The sequence below is a fragment of the Rhinatrema bivittatum genome, chromosome 14 (assembly GCF_901001135.1).
Source record: "Rhinatrema bivittatum chromosome 14, aRhiBiv1.1, whole genome shotgun sequence".
Classification (NCBI taxonomy): Eukaryota; Metazoa; Chordata; class Amphibia; order Gymnophiona; family Rhinatrematidae; genus Rhinatrema; species Rhinatrema bivittatum.
Window position 1 is genome coordinate 25409487 of NC_042628.1, and position 27541 is coordinate 25437027.

The 27541-nt window shown below is 45.0% G+C and overlaps 1 protein-coding gene across 4 annotated transcripts in view; it reads right to left on the bottom strand.

Moving 5' to 3' along the window:
* Positions 1-27541, bottom strand: part of ATF7IP2 (activating transcription factor 7 interacting protein 2) — an 88390-nt gene that overhangs the window by 19755 nt on the left and 41094 nt on the right. For all 4 annotated transcript variants that reach the window (XM_029576452.1, XM_029576455.1, XM_029576453.1 and 1 more), the window contains 2 exons: positions 20838-20911; positions 9352-9413 (listed from right to left, as the gene is read on the bottom strand). In XM_029576452.1, the coding sequence (XP_029432312.1) occupies positions 9352-9413; positions 20838-20911 (136 nt within the window). The remainder of the gene's footprint in view (positions 1-9351; positions 9414-20837; positions 20912-27541) is intronic.

The window sequence follows — 27541 nt, forward strand, 5'->3', positions numbered from 1 at the left end:
TCTAACTGATTAAAAGCTGTGCTCCACTCAAATACTAAAAAGATACATCTTTACATAATATTAACACAGTCAGGTATATCATTAAAAAGAACATTTTCAAACTGTCTGTACTGAGATGTCTTTTCACTAGCAGATTTTGCACCAGTTGTCATACAAAGGACATGCATGCTTTTGCTTTGAAACATGCGAGTACAAAGTGGCCATGGACATCAGCACCTGCTTTTCTGCAGGTGCTTTTTCAATAGCAGAAAGTTGCTTGATTTTAACAGGTGCTCTCAGAAGGCAGCAGGATGTCAGACCTTACAAGCGGGTGGCTTCATCCAATAAAGCCAGGCTCAGAACTTTTGTGTTAATGTTTCGAGAACTTTGACTGTGCCTCATTGGGCATGCCCAGCATGACATTGTGCCACATATCCACACGGGGGTCCTTAAGTCTTGTCCTACAGTATATAAAAGGAGAAACCAACGCCAAGGGGAGGCGGGAAGGTTTTATGAGGACTGATATCCTGTGGTCCTCAGAGCACCTGCTACAGGTAAGCAACTATGCTTTCTCTCAGAATAAGCATAATGGCAGTCCTCATAAGTGGGAAATCCCTAGCTTCAGACTACCTTGAATGAAAGAGAACCCCCCCCCCCCCCTCCCCACAAAAAACTGTGCCAACAAGCATAATTATTTTTGTTGGCATCAGGCCTTTTTTTTTTTTTTTCTTTAGCTTCCTATGAAGAGCAGCCTGAAATAAAAACAATGGGCCATAGGAGGAGTGGAGGTGGGTTCTACATCTCAAAGTGATTCGGCAGGACAGACTGGCCTATCTTTCTACCGTGTTGGGAGTCCCTATCCAAAGAGTAGCGGATATGTGGAAAGAACGCCACACTGTTTGGGGCTTGGTCTCCATGGAGATGTGCAAAGCTTAGGTGGGCCACAGATGCCGCCATGGCTTGGACACAGCGAGCCTGGGCATGACCCACTTGATTCAGGTATATGAGAGATACAATCCGCTAGCCAACTGGATAAAGTTTATTTGGCAATGGCAGAGAGGGACTTCTACATCATCTGCACCTCCTGAAGGATTCTGTGAACTGGGACTGCCACAGCTTCCTTGGATTAGAGGATGTCCAGCATCTTTTTCTGGTCTCATTCTCCATTAACAGGGGAAAAGGAAAAACTATCATTCTCTGAACAAAACTGGTGAAGGAGAGGTTCTCTGGACGGGACTTTTTTCCAGGTGAAGGAGAGAGGTCTGAGGGGCAACCTGCTAATTCCTCTTCTTCAGAGATATTTATTTATTTATTTATGGTTTTTATATACCGGAAGTTCCTATATAAAATACATATCACTCCGGTTCACAGGTAACAGAGATAACTATCGCCGGGATGGCGGTTTACATGGAACATATCGAACAATTAATCTATTATACAGTAACAATACAAACTAAGATCAACTCAGAACACATAAATAAAGCAAATAAACATTACATTATTGCTGTAAGACAGGAGGGTTGTTGTTGCTCTTCTTGCTCTTAGCTCTCTGGGAAAGCTTGAAGGAAGAGCCAAGTCTTGAGTTTCACTTTGAAAGTAGTATGGCACGGCTCAAGGCGGAGGTCTGGTGGTAGAGAGTTCCAGAGAGACGGGCCTGCTGTGGATAGTGCGCGTTTCCTCAGGGAGGATTTTGCAGGTTGGGTGATCATTCTGTTCTGGTATGCCCTTCTAGTTGGCTTTTTAGAAGTGTGTAGTTGAAGCTGGAAGGTTAAGTTGAGTGGTGAAATGCTATGTAGGGCCTTATGAATCATCATGCTGGTTTTGAACTGTATCCTATATTTAATGGGAAGCCAATGGAGATGCTGGAGGATCGGGGTGATATGGTCCTTTTTTTTGGCGTTGGTGAGAATTCTTGCTGTGGCATTCAAGACCATCTGGAGGGGTTTGGTGGTGCAGGCGGGAAGGCCCAGTAGGAGTGAATTGCAGTAGTCTAATTTCGTGAGAATGATGGCTTGGAGTACTGTGCGGAAATCCCTGTAGAGTAGAAGTGGCTTTAGTTTCTTTAAAACTTGTAATTTAAAGAAGCATTCTTTTGTAGTGTTATTTACGAATTTATTGAGGCTGAGTCTGTTGTCTAGGAGTACACCCAGATCTCTGACTTGAGGTGAGGTGGTATGTCCTGAGGTGTCTGGAGAATTGCTGGAGGTGAGCGGGGCAGTTTGTTCCGGTGCTATTATAAGGATTTCCGTTTTGCTAGTGTTTAGAACCAGGTTGAGGCTGGCTAGTAGATCGTTGATGGTTGAGAGGCATTTATTCCAGTAAGCTATGGTTTTGTGTATAGTATCCGTTATGAGGATGAGAATTTGTATGTCATCCGCGTATAGGAAATGGGTAAGCTTGAGGTTAGTAAGTAGATGACAGAGTGGGAGAAGATAAATGTTGAAGAGGGTGGGGGAGAGTGAGGATCCTTGTGGTACCCCCATTTTGGCTTCAATGGGGTGAGACTCCTTGTTGTTTATCTTGACTTTGTATGTTCTGTTCTCTAGGAAGGATTTAAACCAGTTGAAAGCTGCTCCTGTGATGCCGATGTCTGTTAGTCGTTGTAGTAGGCTAGAGTAGTTCACGGTGTTGAACGCTGAGGAAAGATCCAGAAGTGCGAGGAGGCAAGGTTGGCCTTTTTCAAGATTGAAGATAATGGTGTCCGATAGTGTGGCTAATAGCGATTCGGTGTTCTTTTTCTTCCGGAATCCAAATTGGTTAGTGGTGAGGATATTGTTGTCATCAAGGAATTCAGAAAGTTGTCCGTTAACAACTTTCACCATAATTTTAGCTATCATAGGAAGGTTTGCTATAGGTCTGTAGTTAGCAGGATCTGTAGTGGGAAGGTTGAGTTTTTTGAGGAGAGGTTTGAGCATTGCCAACTTGAGTTGGTTGGGAACTTGGCCTTGGGCGAGGGAGCGGTTAATGATATCTGCAAGTGGCTTGGCAATGATGTCAGGGATTGAGCTCAGCAGGTTTGGTGGGATATGGTCTAGAGGGTGGGAGGACGGTTTTATCTTCTTAAGGATGTTCGCTATTTCTAAGGTGGACGTGGGTTCAAGATTTTCGAGCGCTGCTGTGTATTTGTTGGGTTGAGGAACGGGTGCTATAGATGCTATAGATGATTGCGGGCTGTGGTTGCTTGCGTAGCTTGTGTGCGGAGATGGCCCTTTGAGGGGGGCTACGAGTGTGGTGATTTTGTTGTCAAAGAAGTCGGCTAGTTCATTGGCTTTTTTAAGAGCTTGGTCATCTGGGATGCTCGGTCCGGGAGGTTTAGTGAGGGCTGAAACATAAGAGAAGAGGGCTCTTGAATCAAATGAGAAGTGGTGTATCTTTTTGGAGAAGAATTCTTTCTTGGTTTTGTTGATTTCGTTTCTGTATGTGTTAAGGCATGATTTGTAGGAGAGGAGGGTTGTTGTAGATGGGCTTTTTCGCCATTGGTTTTCCTTGCATCTAAGCTCGTGTTTACGTGACTTCAGCTCTGTGGTGAACCAAGGTTTCCTGTTGTCTTTGTCCGGATTGATAGACTTTGTTGTCATGGGACACACTTGATCCGCAACCTTGTTAGTGATGTTGATCCATGACGATGTTGCTGAGTTGGCGTCAGTAAGGTCCAGATTCATTAGTTCCTTGGACAGGTGTTTGCTGAGGTGATCTCCTGAGCACTGTTTCCTGACCGAAATGGTGATTGTTTGAGTTGTTTGGGGAGGAGGCTCAAAGATCTCTAACATTGATGAGATGATTCGGTGGTCAGTCCAAGGTACCGCAAGGCAGGTTGGGGTGGTGTGGGATGAAAGACCTTCGTTTATAAAGATAAGGTCTAAAGTATGACCAGCTTTGTGGGTGGGTTCTTTCACAATTTGTCTGAAACCCATATGGTTGAGGGAGGAGAGAAGAGTTTTGCAGTTGGAGGAATGAGGTTGGACATCCACGTGGAGGTTGAAGTCTCCCATCAAGATGGCCGGTTTTCCGGAATTTAAGTGTTTTGCTGTTAAGTTCTATGATTGGGGAAGGGTCTGATTCCAGAAGTCCAGGTGGAGCGCAGATTAGCGCGATAGTCAGATGTTTAGAGTTGAATAACGCGAATTCGATATTTGCTATGGTATTGGATGTCTGCAATGTCAGACCTAGCGATTTTTTGGCTGCTAGGAGGAGGCCGCCTCCTCTTTTTTTGCGTCTGGGTATGGACAATATGTCGTATGTCTGGATAGGAAGCTGGTTGATTAGGGCTGTGTCGGTGGGTTTTAACCAGGATTCTGTGATGGCACAGATATCAGGTTTTGAATCGGATAGGAAGTCATTGAGTATATGAGTTTTCTTGGATATGGATTGCGCATTAAACAGCGTGAGTGAAAAAAGAGCCAGGCCGAGACATTGGGTGATGGGTGTCAGCATAATGGGCTTGAGTCTCTGTTGGCGGTTATGGTGGGGTGTGGGGAGCTTAGGTGCTCTCCACCTTTGGTTGTGGATGATGGGGATAGTTAGGGGGTGCATGGTGGAAAGAGGAGCGGGCGTGTATCCAGTAGACAGGGGGACCTCTAGGCTAGTGGTATCCAGATGAGGGAGGAAGTCTCGGTATGGGTCTTGCACCGAGGGCACGTCAAGCAGCAATAAAATTAGGCCCGCTGAAAGGGCTCTTTCTTCTATAAGCGGTTGAGGCTGTGTTGGGCTTACCTGGAAAGCCAGTTGGGATGGAGACCTGGCTTCTGGGTTGCTCTTCTGGGCTGCACTAAGGGGCGCACAAAGGGGCCAGCCCCTTTGTCGTGCTCCTTCGGCGTGCGACGCCTAGACACCGCGTTGGATTTAAAGGGCTCCTGGCCCTGCTGCTATTGGCGGCTGCTTTCTCTTTTGATTGGCTGCTGCCGGCCCGGAGGAGGGCTGAAGGATGGGCCTCGGGTCTCGGCTCGGTGCCTCGTGGTCGGCGTGGAGGGCTGCCGGGGCAAGGGTGCGATCAAGGGCCTTACCCCGGTGGGTCTCGGCACCGGCTGCACAGGCCTCGCACGGTCCAGTCCTGCTGGAGCAGGTAAGAAGAGGCTGGGTTTTCGTCGCCGCGGTGGATTTAAAGGGCTCCTGGCTCTGCTGCTATTGGCGGCTGCTTTCTCTTTTGATTGGCTGCTGCCGGCCCGGAGGAGGGCTGAAGGAGGGGCCTCGGGTCTCGGCTCGGTGCCTCGTGGTCGGCGTGGAGGGCTGCCGGGGCAAGGGTGCGATCAAGGGCCTTATTGCCAGATCTCTAGCTGTACCCCAGGAGAACTCTGGTCAGACCCCAATTGGTATGTCTGGTTGTGAAGACCCAGAAGATTCCTGCCTCAGAAAGGGGAGCATTTGTCTGCTGGGGCTTGGAACCCGAAGAACTCCTGCATAGTGGGGAAGCCTCCTTCCCCAATGGGCCGGAGATCACCATCGGGGCAGCCACCATCAATAAACTATTCCCTTTCAGGAACTGGATTGCACCGGCACTAGTGCTGGGCTGTTGGACAGTTGAATATTTTTATTTTATTTATTTATTTAACAGCTTTCATCGCCACCTATCTACCGTGCTCCACTGTATCTCCAGTTAAAACTCACAACCTTTATGTCTAAATCAAGATACCGTTATTAGCAGCCGCTGTACTTCGGTCTGCGTTTGCTCCAGTGCTGGAACAGAGGCTTTGCATTGCCTTGTTTAAGGCCTGCTGGATTTTGCTGACCAGTTCCCTCTTCAAAAATTGCCAGTGTCAACTCTGCCTGGGTGGCAGGATTAGCAGCCACATCTTCTTGGGAAACCAGAGGTGTACTGATGGCTGACACCTGAACCCTCAGACTGGCTTGGTTTCCAGGACTGCTTTGAAGATTAGCTCTGTGGAACTGCTTCAGGGGATTAACAACCCTAGCTAGACGTGTCAGGGGAACCTGGCATAGTGCACTGACGGAGTGATTCTGATAAGAAACTGCTGATTATGCCCGGGTTCAATCCCCGGCTTCTCCAACATTGCTGAACATACTGATGGTATGTCTGCTGATGGAAAAATACCAGAAACACAAACCTGAGACCTTGAATGCCAGACTCTGAAGAAGAAAGCTATAAACTGTCTTTGTAGGAATTCACAGACACCGGTAGAATCAACAAAGTAAGCCACAGGATGGCAGGAGATAACTCTGAGGGTACGAAGCAAATAGTCTGTGGGAAGGAATGCAGGGGGAGATAAGATAAGGGGAGACAAATAACAGCTGCTTGTAAGCAGACAGCGTAAAAACTTAGTGGTGTGAAGCATGCAAGCAGAAATCAGATGATTTTGCTGACTTTGTTTTTTTAACCTATATAAGCAGAGCTGGTATGTAGTAGAGCTCTAAGCAAGGAATCTGTTCCAGAGCCAGCGCTGTGCTATTTACTATAATGTAGGTATATTCTTGCTTCCTGTGTATCGATCTGTTTGTTTATACACAGTATATGATTTACAATAAAGAATAATGACGAAAAGTAGAATCAGAGTTGTTCTTTTAAACAATTTTAACTTTGAGTTGGACCTTTTCAACAAAACATAAGAAAATGCCATACTGGGTCAGACCAAGGGTCCATCAAGCCCAGCATCCTGCTTCCAACAGTGGCCAATCCAGGCCACAAGAACCTGGCAAGTACCCAAAAACTAAGTCTATTCCATGTTACCATTGCTAATGGCAGTGGCTATTCTCCAGGTGAACTTAATAGCAGGTAATGGACTTCTCCTCCAAGAACTTATCCAATCCTTTTTTAAACACAGCTATACTAACTGCACTAACCACATCCTCTGGCAACAAATTCCAGAGTTTAATTGTGTGTTGAGTAAAAAAGAACTTTCTCCGATTAGTTTTAAATGTGCCCCATGCTAACTTCATGGAGTGCCCCCTAGTCTTTCTACTATCCGAAAGAGTAAATAACCGATTCACATCTACCCGTTCTAGACCTCTCATGATTTTAAACACCTCTATCATATCCCCCCTCAGTCGTCTCTTCTCCAAGTTGAAAAGTCCTAACCTCTTTAGTCTTTAGTGATGCTTCACCTTTGCTCAGTGCCTGGTATCAGAACTCCATGATACTGAATCAGAGACAGAACCAGTTGCCTTCTTTGAGTGGGAGGTGATGACCTGTCTCCATGGTCATTATTGATACTCTGTGTTGAGAGGAGTATGATGCTTCCTTGATGCTGATGCATCACCAGTATCTGGTGCAGCTCCCAAGTCCATGAATGTTGGTGGGCCAGTCTTTTAGTGCTCAAAATGCTTTTCCGCCAGCTCCACACAGGATAGTCATCCTTTCAGAGTCATGGTCGCACATAGGTTACACTCCTGGGCATCATGCAATGTCTCCATGGCATAGGATACAGCTATCATGTATGTATGTATGTAGATTGTTCAAAAAAGCCTACTTTCATAAAGACCTGGAATCATGTGCGTGGGAGTATATGTGTGGGGAATAAGCTCCTGGGTGTTTTTACATTGGGCAAACCTCCAAGGTAGTCCTGTGCTTGTACAGGTGATAAGCTCCTTAGGTAACTCCCTGCATAGACCCCAGTGAGATTAGCCCCTGAGCAGAATGCCAGCTTTCCAGAAAAGCAACTGTATCACCTTGGCTGCAAAATGACAAGATTCCTCTTCTGACTTTGTTGGTCTTGTCGTCCGTTTGGGGTTTTGGTTTTCTTTTTAAACTTTAAAGCTCCTGGCAGAAAGAACACCAGAAAAGGCTTAAGGATGAAAATCAATACTTCTCTGACTGAAGGTGTTCCTTCACCCCTTCAACTTCCTTCCTGACTGGGAGAATGAGAAGTGGGATAGATAATGGGGTTTAAGGAGAGGGATAGTCTCCTCTAGCTTTCAACCCACTCCTTGCCCTAAAGAACAGGATCAAACTAGAAGAGGACCGCTGCTGCCTCCCCACTCTTCCAAGCTCAATTAGGAAACCGCCATAGCAAGCCCCAGCAGTAACAAATCTCCAGAAAACATGCAAGCTGCAGGCTTTGCACTTCTACCATCTGCTAGAGAAAGAATACTGAAGTGCTGCAAGCATCACAGTATTATACAGCGATGTCAGCAAAACAGTTATCTGCTTCCATCTGCTGTAGGGGGGAGCAAACACATATACGTTCTGGAATGGTATGATGGGACGATAAGGAAGTTCACACTAAAGCATTGGGAATGCATAGAAGAATAACTTCATGAACTGTTCCATCAAATCCTCATAAAATTAAGATGTATGTCTTCAAAGCAGTCAAAACGTCTTAGCTATGTTAAAATGATGTTCAGTGTATGCAGGCCATTTCCATGTCTAGTTGGTTTCGTACTGTGATAATAAAATTTATTGTAGACATCTGTTTAGTGGAAATTTACCAGGAAGGCTCCAGGAGGCAATGCTCTGTCTTGAAACGGTCTCTGAAACTGTCTCACACTTAGATAACAGAAAAGACAAATGTATTTCTCTGAAGACACAATGAAGAGTTATAAAAATCAAGGTTAGTTAAGAGTTCTCAGGATGTTTAGAAATGTCAGCAAATGTTTTTCACCTTGTGATCTTAAATCAAAGGAGGGTTGTACTAACCTCCTGGGCAAAAGTGTATTTAAGTACAATCGATATTTAATTAAGTCAGTCTCTCAAACTTAGGAGCTGACTTCCTTATGCTCATAAGAAATAAAGGCTTTTCGTCATGAGAAATACACTGTCTCTGTTGTCCTGTCCTTTGGTAAACGTTTTTCATTGCAGTATCCACAATAGTGTCTGGCTTTCAGCAGCTGCTTTCTAACTTCAGCAATCAAGATTGCAATGCATACCAGTGCAATGTGAGGAGAGTCAAATGTTTTCAACTACATTTATATAGAAAGAGGGTGGAAGCTGTGGCAGGAACAGTAGCTACATATGATTCTTGCTAGATCTTTTGTAATTTTAGTCTCAATCCTCCAGTGTGTATTTTATTTATTATTTTAAATGTACTTGTCTCCTAACCCTACCCTACTATTCCTTCCTAGACAAGTCACATACCCCTACAAACCTGCTCCCACATTGGATCAGAAGAGCTGGGCAAAAGTGTTTCCTTTGGAAATGTCAAACATGAGGCGACTGATTGTTATATGGACTCTCACTTTGATTTTTTTTTTGTATTTATTTTTAAAAGATTAGTGAATAATTATTGTTTATGAAAGGTGCATGAATAGGACCATAGCAAGGATTAAAGCCTTAATGACTGGTACTACTGTTCAAGTTTAAAACTTATGCTAGTTCAAACTCTTGCGTCTGTTACCATGGGCCAAATATATATGCAAGTATTTTTCCATGTCACCTAAGATGAAATGTTTTAAATAAGGAACTTTTACTAGTTCACAACATACCGTATTTTCTGACTGAATTTTAGCTTCTTTATTCGTGGATGAAACTTTTGGTACCTGCTCACCTGAGAAAAAAAAAAGATAACTTTATAACCACATTCCCCTAAAGAGATATTCTCTCATAAAAATGTATGTTTATTAATATTTTATTCAATTTAGAGATATTGAGCACTATGGGGAAAAAAAAAAAAAGGTAACAATGCAGGAAGCTTAGGTCTTATGCCAAGTGCTTCTTTTGGGGGCAATTTTCTAACTGTCCAAAATTGATGAAAGTCTGCGGGTATCTTAACTGCAGACTTTACACTATTTTTTGAAGGGAAAGTACACATCCTTTCCCTTTGTGGATAGTTTTTCTGGGATAATTTTGAAACACTTACACTTGTGTATTAAGATTTTAGGTAGTTATTTTAGAATTTCGGAAGACACTGTACGCGAAGGTGGGGCTGAGATTGGATCAAAACAAACAATCAACAATAAATGATAAACATGGATCAATATATATGGCACTGCTTAGCATAGCTCAGCATAAGGATCATTAAGGCTGAACCTGTAGCATGCCGTCCTTTTTCTTTTTAGACTGCATGGTACTAATGAGTTGAAGACAAGACAGAACAGCGTATCCTGTCTACATTTGTTTTTCTAAGAGATAAGGCCTGTGTCTGAACCTATGCTGAGCTGTGCCATATATATTGATTCACATTTATCAATTATTAGCGATTGTTTTAATCCAATCTTAACCCCACTTTCGTATACATCTTTCAGAATAGGGGTGAATACAAAATTTTAATCATAACTACCTAAAATAATCATAATATACTCCACCTGCTATCTCTTGAAACAAAACAAGCAACCAAAATATTGTCAAGAAAAATGTGGATTTCTGTGATACCTTAAGTTTATTTCTTGCTACTTTCATAAAAATTATATCATGTGGCACACTGTAGCATATACATGCTCTCCTTAATACGAGTTCTCAGTTCTTGATCTAAGTGGTGCTCTAATGGACATGAGAAACAATCCTTTGTCACAACTTGCAAATGTGTGCAGGTAGGTTTTCTAAGAAATTTGTGCACTCTTAAGAATTCAAAAGTATACGTAAGTGTAAACCCCCTCCCCTGTGAACACTTCCTCTCATAGCTTAATTTAAATGCTTCTCTAGGATGCAAAGTATAGCAATATAAAACTTCAAAATGGACAAACCATCTTAAATTTAAAAGATGTTTTCTACAAGTAAAGCAGTTTGGTACTCGCTGAAAAAGCAAGTTTGCTTTCCGTAAACAATGTTTTCAGTAGATAGAGTGAATGAGCCATGCTGATTGGGTGCGATGTCTTGGAGGCGTGGTTCGGAACCTTCTCCAATAGCAGAGCTTTTTGCTCTGCTCATGTGCAGAAGTTCCCGTGTGCATACCTCGGTCGTCGACTGTTTACTTAAGTTGGTATGCAAGTGCATGGACTATGTCCTTCCAAGTTTGCAGAGAATGCCAGGAAAATGGATGGGTTTGCATGGCTCATTCACTATCTACAGAAAACTCCGTTTACAGTAAGCAAACTTGCTTTTTTCCGTTAAGCGAGTGAATAAGCCATGCTGATTGGGTAGAAACAAGCTGAGGGTTGCTACTTTCGATAAGACTTGAGGAAGAGATCATCAGATCGCTCAGGGCTATAACATGCAACCCGATCACCTAGGTGGCAGGTTTTGTGCATTTTGTATTCCAGATAAAACTGCTCTCCCAACCGAACTGTCTGACTCAGAGTGTTTATCAAGACAGTAGTGTGCTGTGAAGGTATGGATTGATGACCAATGTTGCAGCTCTGCAGATGTTCACAATAGGAATGTCTCTTAAGTGTGCTCTAATGTTAATGAGAAACAAACAATCGTCTCTAGGCTACTGTGGCTCTTATCTACTGTGCTTTCACTTTTCCAGGAAGAGGTGAGGAAGATATAGCATGACAGTGTCTGATGGAGCTCGTCAACCAATTAGCTAAAATCCTTTTAGAAACTGCCACGCCAAGACTGTTAGGATTATAGGAGATGAATTGTTGAGATCTCCTGTGAGCTTGCGTTCTTCCCTTGTAATAGGCCAGAGCTCGCTTACAATCCAGTGTATGCGGAGTCTCTTCTCTTTGCGAAGTATGGTGTTTTGGAAAGAACATCGGGAGAGAAACAGATTCATTTAAATGAAAAACTGACATCACTTTTGGCATAAATTTAGGGTGAGGCCATAATAGGATTTTGTCACAGAAAAACTGTAAATATGGTGGAAAGTGGAACAAAGCTTGCAGCTCACTAATTCGTAGGGTGGATGTAATTGCCACAAGGAACTGTACTTTCCAAATGAGGAACTATAGTTCCGTCATTGCAAGGGGTTAGAATGGGCTGGACATGAGGGCAGTTAACACTACATTAACATCCCACGGAGTTGGAGGTTTCTGTATTGGTGGTGAATGTGCAAAAGGCCCTTCATGAATCAAGATACTAACAGATGACTTACAATGGAATTTCCCTCTACTGGTTGATGGTACGCTGCAATAGCACTCAGATAGACTCTAAGTCTGAAGACCTGTCTGAGACAGGTGGTATAGGTAGGTGAGTGGAGGCTGAGGAGAATCTTGAACAGCGTTGCAAGGTCAATCTCCAAGCGGTGAGTTGGAGTGATGAGAGGAGGGGGTGCAGAAGGGTTCCTCCCTCTTGCATCGGAAGTGTCTGTTGACAGCTCAGTGGTCTGGATGATTGTACTGAATGCTGTATTAGATATGCGTACCATGGTTATCTCGGCCATGCTGTGGTAATGAGAATTATGTCCGCATTGTTGTGGATGAACTTCTGTACCGTGTGGGTTATAAAGCGGTATTGGTGGCAAAGCATTCAGAAGACCCTCGGACCATGACAGGAGAAAAGCATCTTGGGTTATCCCGCCCACACATGGAAGGAGAGTGCAGAAGGCTTCCACCTTTGTGCTGTACTGGGTCGCCAATAGTTCAGTGGAAGGTCTGCCCCACTCGACAAAGATACTGGGTCAGCCACGTTTTGGTCGAGGAACCACATACCCTGCTGGGTTTGTTGGCCTGAATGTTCACTATTCCTGGAAGGTACGTCACCTGTACATGTATGGCTCGTTTGGTTGCCCATTTCCATGTCAGAGTTGCCTCCTTGCACAATATTAGTAAACCTGATCCGCCATGCTTGTTTATGTAAAACATTACTACTTGGTTGTCCGTATGGATCATATTTGTTTTCCCTGTGAGGAAATGATTGAATACCACCAGAGCTCTGCGAACAGCTCTCAGCTCTAGGAGGATTATTCAGGAGACTATAACCCCTGGGTCTGATACTGAAGAAGGTGTGTGCCCTAGCCTGTGGCGGAAGCATCTGTGGTAAGAATTAACTGATGGGGGCAGAGGTCGAAGAGGAGCTCCCTATGTTAAAGATTTTGGATGTAGCCAACAGTGTATGTCTTTTCTCATTGAAGTCGTAATCAGTAACTTGGTTGACAAGGGTTGAGATCCTTGCGTCCATTGACTTTTTAGACCCCACTGTAACCTTCTCATATGCAGTCGGTTGAGAGGTATTACATGGATTGCTGCCGCCATGTGGCCTAGTAGCTTCAGTAGTAAGCATACAGTGGCTCTAGACTTGCTTTTTAAGTGTAATGCCAGAAGTCAGAGGCATTTCAATCTGTCCTTGGGCAGAAAAGCTCTCTTGAATGGAATCTATTTTTGCTCCTATAAATGGAAGGATCTGAGCTGGTTGGAGAATGGACCTCATACTTGACAAGGAAGCCTAGGCCTTTGAGACAGTGAATGGTGACTTGAAGGTCTCTTTGAAGATCTTGTAGATCAGGAGAAACTATTAGCCAATTGTCCAGATATGGAAAGACTCATAAGCCCTTGTGGTGAAGGAGCGCCACAGCCACTGCCAAACACTGAAAACTCACGGGGCAGAAGAAAGACCAAACAGAAGAACTTTGCATTGGTAATGCACCTGGTCTATTTGGAAGCAAAGGTAACATCAGCAGGAATAGTGAATTGGTATATGTGCATAGGCATTCTTGAGATCGAGAGAACATGTCCAATCTCCCTGCTGAATAAAGGGAAGAATGGTCTTTAAAGTTGTCATTTTGAATTTGTCCCTCGAGTGCTTTGCTGCGCGGATGGAGGTCTAGTATGGGATGCAAACCCCCGAGCGTTTGGGAATTAGGAAGTATTGGGAGTAAAATCCCGTAATGCGACGAGACGGTGGTATGTTTTCAATAGCCATCTGCGCTAGTAACTTGTTTGCCTCCTGTTGTAAGGGGGAAATTTGACAGATGTTTTGTTGGTGGGAGTAATCGGGGTAAGCAAGGGGGGGGTGGTCTTGAATTGAAAGTGGTTGCCCTGTCGGATTATATTCAAAACCCATCTGTTGGAAGTAATTTTGGACCATGCTTCCCAATGATTGGAGAGTCTGCCCCCTACTGGGGTGAGTGGTTGTGTTGGGCATCGCTGGCTGCAGCATGGCCTCCTTTCAAAAACCCTGCATGACTTCCGTGGAGCTACATTTTTGGAAACTTGGAAGTGGAGACATGGAACGGTGGCCTGTGCATGGCTGCACAGCTGCTTTATAAATATTTGAGATAGGAGATTGAAGAGGTCTGAAAGCTGGTGGCTCCTTTATTACTTTCTTAGGTCTGGGATATAGTGGTTCCTGAAGTTGAGGGACTTTGTGTCTTCTTCTGGACTCACATGATAATCCCAAATACTCCTGTTGACTGTGATGAGAAGTTAGAGGAGATAATAGAAGGGGGATCTGGCCCGTGGGGACAAAGGCCTGGACGAAAAGGTCTGTAGAATGGGCTCCATGTCCACTACCACCTCTAGATCTTGGGATGTCTGGTCTCTAGCAGCACTATGGAGATCTCTGGTTATTGGTCTCTGTCAGTGCTCAAGCCGAGGGGCTGGAAATAGTGGTAGATCTGGATGGACAAGAGATTTTCTCATGGGGGTTTTAAGAATCTAGACTGCGTCATTGGAAGCTGTTTAGCTTCGTGTGGATTGAGTTCATGTGGTGCCGGTGGCTTCTTTGCAGTGTGTTTGTGTTTTGCGTGACACTTGTGTTGTGGGCAGATGAGTCGCTGGTCAATGCAGCCTTCTCTGGACGCCACTGTAGTTTCCCGGGACAACGCAGGTGTCCCGCATGATGGTACTTCTTCATTGGACAATGTAGATGCCTTGCGCCGGGGTGAGTTGTGCGTTGATGTATAGGTGGTGTGAGTTGCCAGCCCCACTTAACATGTTCCGTGGGAAGGTGTGTGGGCTTGCCGTGTAGAACCAAACGGCTTCACCAGCACTGGATTCATCGATGAAACACTGGCTTTTGTATTTTTTGACCCGATTTCAGGTGCTTTGTAATGTTTTCTCTTTTTTTGTTGAGCCATTGGGTCCTCAGAGGATGTCCTCTTTTGGGAATCTCCTGGAGCTCATGGCTTCGAACCCAGTGAGGACTGAATTGAGTGCTGTGGAGAAGGCACATAGCTGCCTGAATGCAATGAGGTAGTCTCTTCACGAAGTCTGGCAATTTTTTCAGCCCTTTGTCTCCGGGTCCAAGGGGACATGCGTCTGCAGTCCTTGCAGGAAGCCTGGTCATGCTCTGGACCAAGGCAAAGATAACAATAGTTATGTCCATCTGTAGTGATCATATGATGCCCATAGGAGCAATATTTAAAACCTGGGCCTTTCTTTGTCGACATTTTGAAGAAATGAAAACACAGGGACTGAGGAGAGCTTTGTGTTTGTGTGAGATGCGGAAAAACACGCAACTGAAGTAAACAGTCTATGACGACTGAGGTTCGCGCGTGGGAACTCCTGTGCATGAGCAGAGCAAAAAGCTCTGCTACTGAAGAAGATTCTGAACTGCACTGCTGGGAGACGTCGCACCCAAACAGCACTTGCTTATCGATGGAAAAGAATCAGACTCTTCCTCAGTAGTCTGTTAAATCCCAGGAAAGCCTCTCAAAGCACATCTACCATAGTGCATTCCTGAGTGTCCACAGGGGAGTCAAAGGGCAGTAAAATAAAGGCATCCAGAAAAACCCTGAAATCTCACAGAAAATATCTCTTTTTGTGAGTGAATACTGTATATCCTCTAAATGCACTTTTTACCTATTTCTTGGGTCTCTGCAGTTGAAATACCTTTAAAATTTCACATCCATTTATTTCTTAAAGGGAGACTTATGCAGCTATACATTATGATGCAATGTAATAAATATTACAAATATTCACAATATCAGCTAACAAAAACTTAGGCTTACACACTATTATATTTATGGGACATTGCACAATGGTTTAGCTTTATGATTGGTTGGTTGAATTCTACCCCCTTTGTAAGGTATGCAACTTTTTCTATTTGATATAGAGCTGATATGGATATCTGATTGGTGGGTGCTGTGCTAGAATTAGGGAATAAAGATTACTTCTGATCTGGTAGAATACTTACTAGATTGTACAACCCTGATGTTATACTTCCTAATCCTGCTACTGTCATTGGCCTGCCACAGAATATCTTTACAATGGAAAAAGCAGAGTAATCGGCCTGTAGCTCCTGTAACGCCGCTGCGCCCTGGCTCTAGTCCGGGACGAAGCAAACGCCCGGGAAGGGCGATATCTATCCTCCGGGAGGCGGTGAACCGCATTTTCCCCCAGCGACTTGATGAGCTGGTCCAGATCCTCCCCAAAGAGGAACTTACCCTTGAAGGGTAGGGAGCCCAGACTCGACTTGGAAGACGTATCTGCCGCCCAATTGCGAAGCCACAGCAGCCGTCTGGCCGCCACCACCGAGACCATCGCTCTTGCCTGGACGCGGAACAGGTCATACGAGGCATCCGCCCCGTACGCCACTGCAGCTTCTAACCTGTCCGCCTGGGCGGCCTCCGCCGCTGGCAGATCCTGGGAGGTGAGAAGTTGTTGAACCCACAGGAGGCTTGCCCGCTGGGCGAGTGAACTGCACATCGCTGCTCTCATACCCAGCGCGGAGACCTCGAAGACTCTTTTCAGGAAGATCTCCAATTTGCGATCTTGTGTATCCCGCAGGGCCGTGCCCCCTGTCACCGGGATTGTCGTCCTCTTCGTGACCGCCGAGACTGCAGAGTCAACTCTCGGAACCTTGATGAGATCCAGGAAATCTTGAGGTAGCGGGTACAGCCGTTCCATGGCACGACCCACTTTCAGAGTCGCCTCGGGGGTATCCCATTCCCTCGTGAGGAGCTGCAGGAACGAGTCGTGAATGGGGAAAGCCCGCGCCCTCGGGCGCAGGGCCGCCAGGACCGGATCTCCTTTCTTTGAGGATGTGACCACCGCCGGCGCTACTGGGGCAGGCGGGTCAGGCGGCGGATCCAGATCCAGCTCCTGAATGATGCGTGGGATGAGCTCGTCCAGCTCTTCCCTCTGGAAAAGGCGCAGCGTACGCGGATCGTCCCCCTCCGTCGTGGCGTCCCCTTGTCCCAGATCCATGAAGTCCGGGTCAGGGTCCACTGGGTCCGGCGCCGCTCCCCCTGTCGCTGGCGAAACCCGAGCACGTGCGGGAAGACGAGGGGCCCCCGCTCCCGCCGCAACGGGGGGGGCCTGAGCCGAAGGCGAGGTCCGGCATATCTTGGCAGGGGGGGGTCCACCGGTGTATCCAGGCCCTGCAGGTATGCCGTGTGCATAAGAAGGACGAACTCCGGGGAAAACCCCGGTCTCGCCGCGGGGGCTCTGGAGGGGGGCACGTCCGCGCTCTCCTGCCCCTGCGGGCCCTGCTCCGGCAGCAAGGTCGGGGGCGAGTCCGGCTCCGACTCCCTGTCATTCGCTCTCTCCTGAGGTGCCGCGGGGCGCCGAGCGCTCAAGATGGCCGCCGTTCCCGCCAGGCCTGTGGGAGGGGCCCGCCCCCGGCGTCCTGGCAGAGGCGCTAGAAAAGAGAAATCGGCAACGGGCTGTGAGGTGCCTTCCCCCCCGGGAAGACACCGGGCACAGATGCCCTCCCTGGAGATGCGGGACCCCGGTTCGCCACAAGCCGCGCAGCGCGTCGGCCGCGGCATCGCAGTGCCGAAAAAAAAAAAAAAAAAAACCGCGAAAAACGAAAGTGCTCAAAAAGGATAAAAAAGTGAGCCTCGGGGTCCCGCGAGCCGAAACGCCGCCGCCGCGGGGGGGCCCGATGGCCTGCACTGCCCGCCGACGAGAAGAATAAGAAGGCGCGGGGGGGCCCTCCTGGCCGCACTACCCGTGAAGAAGAAAAAGCCTGCCTACCTGCCTTTCCGAGCCGCCCACGAGGCGCTCAAGATGGCCGCTGGCAATGTGGCAAGCGCGGAGAGGCCGGTGCTGTCGGCCTCCGCGAGGTAGCAGGGGAGTTTGGGGAGCTGAAAAGTAAAAGAAACACCAACTTACCCCGTCTGTAGCATAGAAAACAAGGAAGACACAAACAGAAGGTAAGCCACGCCTCCCCAAAGTTGAACCCCTCAATTAATTAATTAACTCAGAGTCTTCTTTTTTTTTTTTTTTTTTTTTTTGTAAACAAACTTGATTCAAACCTGATTCAAAAGAAATAGGCAATAGCCCAAGAAAGGGCAGCCAAAGACAAAGTTAAAAGCTTATGCTGAATTGGGAGCACTCCAAATTCCCTACTCGCATCTGCTGGAGTCAGAAGATACTGAACTCCTGCAGAGGGGGTAGTTCTACTTATGGTGACGCCCCCTCAAAGTTTTGGCTGACTCCATCTGCTGGATTGGGGACATAACCCACGGTCTGGACTGATCCAGGTACGTACAGGGAATATATGGTTGAGCAAACTTTTAAAACCATGGACCATTTTCAATTATATGGTTGTCTCATATACAGCTAAAACACAAAAAGGCACTAAGAAAATGACACTCCTAGCACTATCAGGCACTCTGTGAAACAACAAAAATCTGCAAGACAGACACCTAGCACGTATATAGCAACGTATATAGCACGTATATAGCCATGTCAAAACATCATTAACACCCAGAACTCACATGGCAAAAACCATACTTATGAAAAGGCAGTAATGCAAACATTGCACTGGGCTGTAGAATATCAATACAACTATTTTTTTAACTTTATTTTTTTTATTGAAGTTAACATATTTCAAATATAATCATATTTGAAAAGCAAAGCAGAGGTTATATGGCTCAAATAAATTAAATATATATGCAAATGATAATAAGAAAATACCACAACAATCCCCTCGTAGTAAATATAGATATGTTTGGGGGGGGGGGGGGGGGGAGAAAACGGTCTAAGAGCAAAGTGCACCAATCACGTCAGAAAAAGGAAAACAAAAATAAACAACCCCCCCCCCCCCCCCAGCAATCCTGAGTCAACAGACTTCATCTTAAGTAGATTGAGGGGATACAGTGCATCTGGCCACAATAAAGTCTCTCAGTTGTACAGAGTAAAAAAAAAAAAAAAATGTATCTTAGTATTCATAACCACAATACATTTACATGGATATCTAACACAAAAAGCCTCCAAAGCTAACACATCCGGTTGCATGACAAGAAATTTTTTTCTATGTTCCTGAGTAGACCTAGCTAGATCAGGAAAAATCCAGATCTTCTCCCCTTTTAATAAAACATCACATTTGCGAAAAAATAAAGATAATAGAAAGACTAGGGGGCACTCCATGAAGTTAGCATGTGGCACATTTACAACTAATCGGAGAAAGTTCTTATTCACTCAACGCACAATTAAACTCTGGAATTTGTTGCCAGAGGATGTGGTTAGTGCAGTTAGTATAGCTGTGTTTAAAAAAAAGGATTGGATAAGTTCTTGGACGAGAAGTCCATTACCTGCTATTAATTAAGTTGACTTAGATAATAACCACAGCTATTACTAGCAACGGTAACATGGAATACACTTAGTTTTCGGGTACTTGCCAGGTTCTTATGGCCTGGATTGGCCACTGTTGGAAAGAGGATGCTGGGCTTGATGGACCCTTGGTCTGACCCAGTATGGCATGTTCTTATCATTTGTCATGCAAATATACACCTCCTACTTGAAGGTATAGACTGGATAACAGAACAAGTTGGACTGCTATTGATACCTACATGTAGCAGAATTCTCATTTTGGTCACACACTGAGAGCACAAGATAAACCCTCTGCAAATACAAAATAAGTGATCACAAAGGAACAATTTGTTCTTACCTGATAATTTCCTTTCCTTGAGTCCAGTCCACATGTATACGTTATGCTCACCAACCAGTAAATGGAGACAAAGACTAACAGGCTTGTCAATGTTACTCCTTATAGAATTCCGTGCTGCCCTCTGTCTGATAGTATATGCTGTAACAAGCTATGAAAAATTCACAACTCTCCCCCCCCCCCCCCCCCACCAGAGGGCTTCCAGAACATATACATAGCAAGAACTGCAAAACCCAAGTTCTAATGAAAACAGATGAACATTTTTTTCCACTTACTACAGAGTAAAAGTGATGCAAACAATTACTTCCTCCTGAAAACAAAAACAGTGGTAAATGTTTGGCAGAAACACCCAGTGAGGATCCTGGAATGGTGTCACTGGACTCAAGAAAAAGAAATGATCAGGTAAAAACAAATTTCTCCCTCCTTTTCATTCAACCAAACCAGTCCAGTCATGGCATATACCAAAGCTACTTCTTGTTTTTGACAAGTTACTGCCAAACCTGCTCAAGATTTCAGAGCCAAAAGTTGTTTCTTCTCTGGCTCAAACATCCAGTCGATAATGCATAGAAAAGGAATGTAAAAAGATGACCAGGCTGCCACTTAACAAGTCTCTACTGGTGAAACTAAACTAAGCTCTACCCACAAACTATTTGTGCTCTAGTGGAATGTGCTCTCACTCTTTGGCAATTATAGCACATTATAAAATTGATACCAATTTGATAATTATTGATTGGGGTGAATGTTACCATGCTCAGCACCTTTTTTGTTTGGTTATTTTAGACATTGAGATGTGTGCTTACTATATTTTTCTAGAATCTTACTTTTTACAGGTTGCGGCTGACAGAACCTCTGGCTTCATTGTGCTAGTTTCTTCTGAACAAACTTTTAAGAGTTAACATTCAAAACAAGGCACTCATCCTACAAGCCATTAATTTACAGAATAGCTCAGCTTGTCTTACTGTCCTAAGGACTGTCCTCCTACAAACCAAACAACACATGCAATGATGGTGATATAAATAAATACTTGGAATTTTTGTTTTCAATGGCTCTAGTGCGGTAAAACGAACCATCCAATTTAACCTCTATGCTCCTTCACTGTAGTTCACTAAAAACCGGTTGCATGTCTGTATATATGTATGGAAAAACTGAAGTGGGGAGTCCCTCTGAATTCAATGTTCTCTATAATCCAATGCGTTTAAAATTCTTAGAATAGGTAAAAACCAAGCCAGGCAGAGAAAAAAAAAAAGAAAAAACGATAAATACCTAATGTTATGCACCTCATTCTATACCCATTTTAAAAATGTATTTTGAAAATTACCTGACGTTTTAGAATTTTTTGGAACTTCTGAAAGTAGAGCTTCCACAGATTTTAATTTAGCATCCTCAGAATCACTACAAAATAGCAAAAAGTAAATCATGTCACAAAAATATGCATGTTATTTAGAGTTATTTATTTATTTAGAGTTTTTATATACCGACCTTCTCGATATACATAATCGAATCAGGTCGGTTTCCATAAAACAAAACTTTCGCAAGTAAGGCGTTACATTAAACAATAAAACAGAGTATTGAACTAAAGTGTACAGCATAACATAAACAATAAACTGCAAATAGAACAATAAAACGTAAATCAATAAATATAAATCTTATATATAGATATATATACATAAATATATATATATAAATAAATATATAAAATATAAAATAAAAATGCTTATACATTTGTCAAATATCATGAGTAAGAGGTATTAACTGCAAATTATTGGTGGATGAAATGAGCTGGTAAAGGTAAACAGGTGACAGTGGGCATTTAAAATGGCATAACTATGAGACGAGCACGAGCTGAAGCTGAAGCAACAAGAAAGTTACTAGCAGATCTGTCATGCACAATCAATACTGCAGAGGTTGCTTTCCCCGGTGAAACTAAAGTTTGCAGCAAGTAGAAAGACTATCAAAACGAAAAAAAAAATGTTTTGCCAAGTCTCTTAAAGAAATAAAGACAAAGAAATCTAGTTAAAAGCTAGTTTATATCAAAGATAATGCTGGATGATAGCCATGATGCTCAGCTACTCTTCATAAGTCAAGAGCAAACTTACCAACAGCATTTTTTTGAGCAGCACCAAAATGGTGGATTGTCAGAGATGAGAGGGTCTGCTTTCTGATATTTTTTTTTTTGCAGATAAAAGGAAAAGATTTAAGACTAGTTAAGCCAGACCCACCAAAATGTTATTGAAATTTGAATTCTTAAACCCTCCAAACTTGCTGCAAACTTGTGCCCCTGCAGCAAGTATAAGCAGTTGTTTTAAAAGGTCTGTAAATAACTTGGATTTGAAAAACATGCAGGTTCTGAGAAACAAAATCTTAAAAAAAAGCCAACACCAACAAAAAGAACTGTAATTAGAAGATTGAACCTGGCACAAAATGTTTGTGGGCAGTTGGTATCAACACCTGCCTTTTTTTTTTTTTTTTGTCATTTCTGGAGACATTTTTTGAAAAACTTAAATATACATTTAAAAATGAAATTACTTTTCTGAATTCTCAATGTATGAATATCACTCAAAAATATTGAGTTAGTGTAAAAAAAAATGGTGTGGGGGAAATAACGACTATATAAGCAGAAAGAAAAGGCCATTGGTATTATGTTCAAGCATAACAGGAACAGGATTTTACTTAGCGCTGAAAGCAAATTGTTCTGAAGCTGTCTTGGCATATGTTACCAAATGATCCACAGTCCATAAAAGTGCAAATAGGATGTGCAGGGAAAACAGACATGTTGGTTTCGTATCTACATATGCAAAAAATAGAAATAACTCCCCAGTACCCAGCATATCAGGAATTCATCTTAACAGACAAATTAGCGTGACAGTTTACATTTTGACCAAAGTCTGCCATTATTGGAAATTTATTTTCCAATGTCCTTAATTTTCTCTGTCACATCTAACTTGCTGAAAAGGTTATTGAAACGGCTATCCACAGTAGAAGATCTAAAAATACATAGCAATCAATCCACGTTCACAGAAGCGGCTGCATGCATCAAGCCATCAATCAGTCAAGAAATGAACAACATTTGCTCTCTCAAAACATTACTTTAACACATTTGAAGGAATTCATACAACTTTGTTAGCCATTATATCCCATGCACTGACTAGATCTACTATCTTGCACAAATGTTTCCTTGATATCTTTTTTGGATATTTCTAATAAGGATCAGTAGACTGGTTTCCTACAGATAGAAGTAGGAAAACCATCGAACCTATGCAAACCATAACCTGCTTTTTACAACCAAGTATAAGATCAGTGGAAAACTGTATAACATTCATTGTGGATATCCTGAAAACCAGAATGACTAGGTATATCCCATGCACCGGCTGGAGAAACCGTGTTCTAACATGCATTTTGAAATAAATATAAATATAGCGGATTGATGAGCAGTGAGGAAAAATAAGGGTGGGGGGTGACAGTGAGCAGGCGGGCGCATCGAGGCGGGGCGTTTTCACACTGCACACTATCGCCCCAGTAGCACCAATGAAACAGTTGTAGCTATTTCCGGTGCTATTGCGGGCGATAATGTGTGATACATTATCGCCTAATTTTCCTAAACCCCACCCAAACTCCTCCCCTTCGCCTAATTTACATTTTCAACTTACGACACGATAACTGACTATCGCAATTTGAAAAATGATCCTCTAAGATAGTTAGCTGGGATATTTGGTGGCATGGCTGTGTTGCTGAATAATATCCAGAGAACTTTATCTGGCTAACTTTAGATTTGCTCAATTGCAGGTCTAACTTGTCTAGCTAGTTTAGCCAAATAAGGCGCTCCTTCCCATTATACCCCCATCCAGCTCACCACTTAGATCTATAGGAAAATTGGTTCTTACCTGCTAATTTTCATTCCTGTAGTACCACAGATCAGTCCAGACAGTGGGTTGAGCCTCCTGTCCAGCAGAGGGAGACAGAGAAAAACTGAAAAGGTAGCCTATATCAGGGCAGTGCTCACCCTGCTTCCCTTCAGTATAATAGATATCAAAGCAGCCAAAATAGCATAGAGAACCAGAATAAGATCAAGCAAGTAAACTAACTATCAAAATGAAACAAGAAATTCAAACATGTATGAAAAATGCTCTTACACAGCTATCAATATATATATAGCAGATACCTCCGGTACCTTACAATTCGGATGAACTTCCAGCGTCTTAAAGCTCAAATAGGAAGTAGAGAATCCCAAAAAGAACCTGTGAAAGAAAAACTCCGAGCGGACGTAGCAATGTAGATGTATTCAGGGCGGGAGTCTGGACTGATCCGTAGTACTACAGGAACGAAAATTAGCAGGTAAGAACCAATTTTCCTTTCCCTGTACGTACCCAGATCAGTCCAGAAGTGGGATGTACCAAAGCTTCCCTAAACAGGGTGGGACCGAGACAGTCCCGCTGGAAGTACCTGTCTGCCGAAAGAGCCAAAGACTGGCGCCTGATCATCGAGGCGATAATGACACGCAAAGGTAATTAGGGGATTTCCAAGTAGCTGCTCTGCAGATTTCTTGCGGCGAGACTGACCGACTCTCCACTCAAGAGGTAGCCTGAGAATGTAAAGAGTGAGCCTTTAAGCCCTCCGGAACCGATCGGTCCCTACAAATGTACGCCGACGCAATCGCCTCTTTTAGCCAGCGAGCGATAGTAGCTTTAGAAGCCTTATTCCCCTTACTCGGCCTGCTCCATAAGACAAAGAGATTATCAGAGACTGGAAAATCATTAGTCACCTGCAAATATTGCAGTAGGACCCTCTTCACATCAAGGCGCCGTAGATCCGTGCCAGGCGTGTTCGTAATGTCCTCTTGAGAAAAAGCAGAGAGCTCCACTGACTGATTTACATGAAAGGAGGACACAACCTTTGGCAGGGAGGATGGGACTGTTTGGAGGGAAACACCTGAATCAGAAAAGGAAAGGTTCCCTACAAGACAGGGCTTGGAGCTCAGACACTCTCCTGGCTGAGGAAATAGAGACCAGAAAGACAGTCTTAAGGGTCGGATCATTAAGTATGGCTTGCCTCGCAAATAATGCCGAGAACCAAGTTAAGGCTCCACGACGGTCAAGTAGCCCGGGCAGGCGGGTTCAAGTGCTTAGTCCCCCTGAAGAACCGAATGACATCTGGATGGGTCGTCAACGCATAACTCAGAAGAATAGAACTCCACAGGGGGCCGGTTGTCCTTGTGGCGCCGGAGTGGCCTCAGACTGTGGTTCGCAGATCTGGAGACGGGTATTCCAAGAATGTGGCCTCAGCCATTTGCCATCTGTAACCTCATGACCTTCTAGCATAGGCTTTGCAGAGCCTAAATGTATTCCAGATGTCTTCCAAAGTCTTGAATCTAAGGTCAGTTAAAGGTTTTTTCTATGGCCAAAGTTGCAGGCAGGCCACAGACAATGAAGGCTTCTGGGTACGCTGAGTGAGCCATAGTCTTAGCAATAGTCTCCATATTAGACTGCCCATATATCAAGCTAGGCTTCCGTCAAGTCGAGAGAGGCAAGAACTCCCCTGTACGAACCGTCGCCATTGTCTGTGGCCCTCAGGGTCTCCATCCGAAAATGGGGAACCTTGAGGGCCTTGTTGACTTTGCAGGACTTTGCAGGATTGGTCGAAAGGAACCGTCCTTTTTGGGGACGACAAAGTAGATGGAATACTGGCTGGATCCCTGTTCCTGGAGAGGGTCCAGGACTATGGCACCGAGTGCTTGAAGCCTGTCGAGAGTCTGGCACACCGCTGAGCGCTTCCGAGTTCTGCAAGGAGAGATCAAGTAGAGGTCCGGGAGATCCCGAGCAAACTAACGCGTAGCCTCTTTCGATGACTTCGAGGACCCACTGATCTGAAGTAATTTTGGCTCATTCCACAAGAAATAGGGGCAGCCAACCACCTAAGTCTGGAACGGAGGAATGGGCCAACCGTATCTCATTGTGAGGACTTTGTGGCGGTGCCTTGTTAGGTACCTTCTCAGAAGGGCCTTCTGCCCCGAAAGGAGTGAGACCATGCTAGGGACCTAGTGGAGGTGTTTCATTGAAAATCTCCAAGCGGCTTGTTGTCCCTGCGCTGCCCCCAGAAACGAGAATGCGACAGAAAAAAAAAGGATCTTGACTGCTTGGGGCGGTCCTCCGGTAGCTTATGAAACTTGTTGTCACCCAAGGATTTGATAAGCTGGTCCAGATCTTCACCAAAAAGTAACTTACCCTTGAAGGGTAGAGTGCCCAACTGCGATGTAGAAGAGGAGTCTGCAGCCCAATTGCCTGGCTGACACCACTGAGACCATAGCTGGAATATTGCAGCTATGGTCAAGTCTAGTGGGCGTAAATAAAGAGGAGGCAGCAAAACACTGCACGGAGCAGCAGTAGCCACAGAGGCATTCACGGAGCGGGATGCCAGTGGCCAGTGGTTGGTGTTCCGCCTTCACGGAGGGCTGCCATCTCCAAAAAAAAAAACCAACAAAAAACAAACAAAGCAGGGGTGGGTAAGAGTATGGGGCAGGGGTGTGGCCTGCTTGTTGCGGCAGTTGCTACCCCTGATTGAGTTGGATGTTCACTGGGATGCGGATACGGCGCTGCTCTCTGCATTGGTGGAGGGGTGGAAGGGAGTTGGGGCCGGAGGGTGCTGGAAGCCAATAATGAAGGGTGGGAGGGAGAAAAGGGGAGGGGGGGGGGGGGGAATGGATAAACTGCGTGGCTTGCTGGGCAGACTGGCTGGGCCGTTTGGTCTTCTTCTGCCGTCATTTCTATGTTTCTATAGCTCTGGCTTGCACACCGAGATCATAGAGAGCATCAGCCCCATACTCAATCGCGCCTTCCAGCCTGTCTGTTCCGCCTCTGCAGAGGTCCTGGGTGCTGAGTAATTGTTGAACCCACCTGAGGCTTGCCTGCTGCACGAGACTGCTACAGACTGTGGAGATCGAACCCCGAGCTCCGCCAGGACTGCAGAAATGAAGGGTTCCAACTCCTCCTTCTGGAACAGACGTACCTCCAAAGAAGCCTGTTTCCCTTGCTCCTCATCCATGCCCCCCACCCCCACGGGAGGGGAGGGGAGGAGAGGCTCCTGCACCTGCAGCCGCGCTGCCCGGCACGTCCAGAGTGGCAGACCCTCCTGAAAGCACCATGCCTTTTAACTTCACGACCCTTAGAGACGCGGGAACATCAGCACGCTTGGCTACCTTGAGGGGCAGTCCCTGTGTAGGTCTGACTGGTAAGGCACCACCTTGCAGAGACCTGGAAGCCAAAAAGGCTTTATGCATAAGGAGGCCAAAATCTAAAGAAAAGGAATCAGAATCAACATCCTGATCTGGAAAAGCAGGGTCCTCCTGTAAAAAAAAAAAAAAACAAAAACCTGATCCTGATCTGCATTCTCATCAGGAGTTGTAGGGACTGGATACAATGTTGGAGGAAGCTTCCCCCTCCCCCACAGCCCTTGCCTGAGCTGCATGACATGTGCTTAAGATGGCTGCTGTCCCTGCATTGAGGGAGAAAGGACCAGGTCTGAGCTCCTGCGGAGCCTGATGTTTTTGAGCCCCACGAGGCTTGGCTGTTGCTAGAGACCCTGAAAAAGAGCTGACCCCCCCCCTCCCCCCCCTGGAAGGCACTTCGAACAAATCCCATTCCTAGAAAACCACGCGGCCGATTCCGCATATGCTATACACCAGGATGGCCGCGGCATGGTGGGGGGGGGGGAAGACGGCTCATAAAACACGAAATTGGCCAAAAACGCGGCAATTCAGGTGGGCAGGGGTCCTGGATTGCAGCTGACCAAAAAAGAAAAATTGTTTGTTTTTTTTTAACATAGTGCTTAGACACACACGGGTGAAGAGGGGGACTGGACCACCAGTAATCACTTCCTCGGCTGCTTACCTTCCTGGAGCCTGCAATGAAAAGCGTGGGTAAGCTGTGCCTCCAATGGTCTTTTTTTTATTTTTTTCAAAGAAACGAGCAGAGGATTGGGAGCCTCTCTGCTAAAAGACCTGAGGCAGGCGCGAAAAGGGGGAGTGACTGG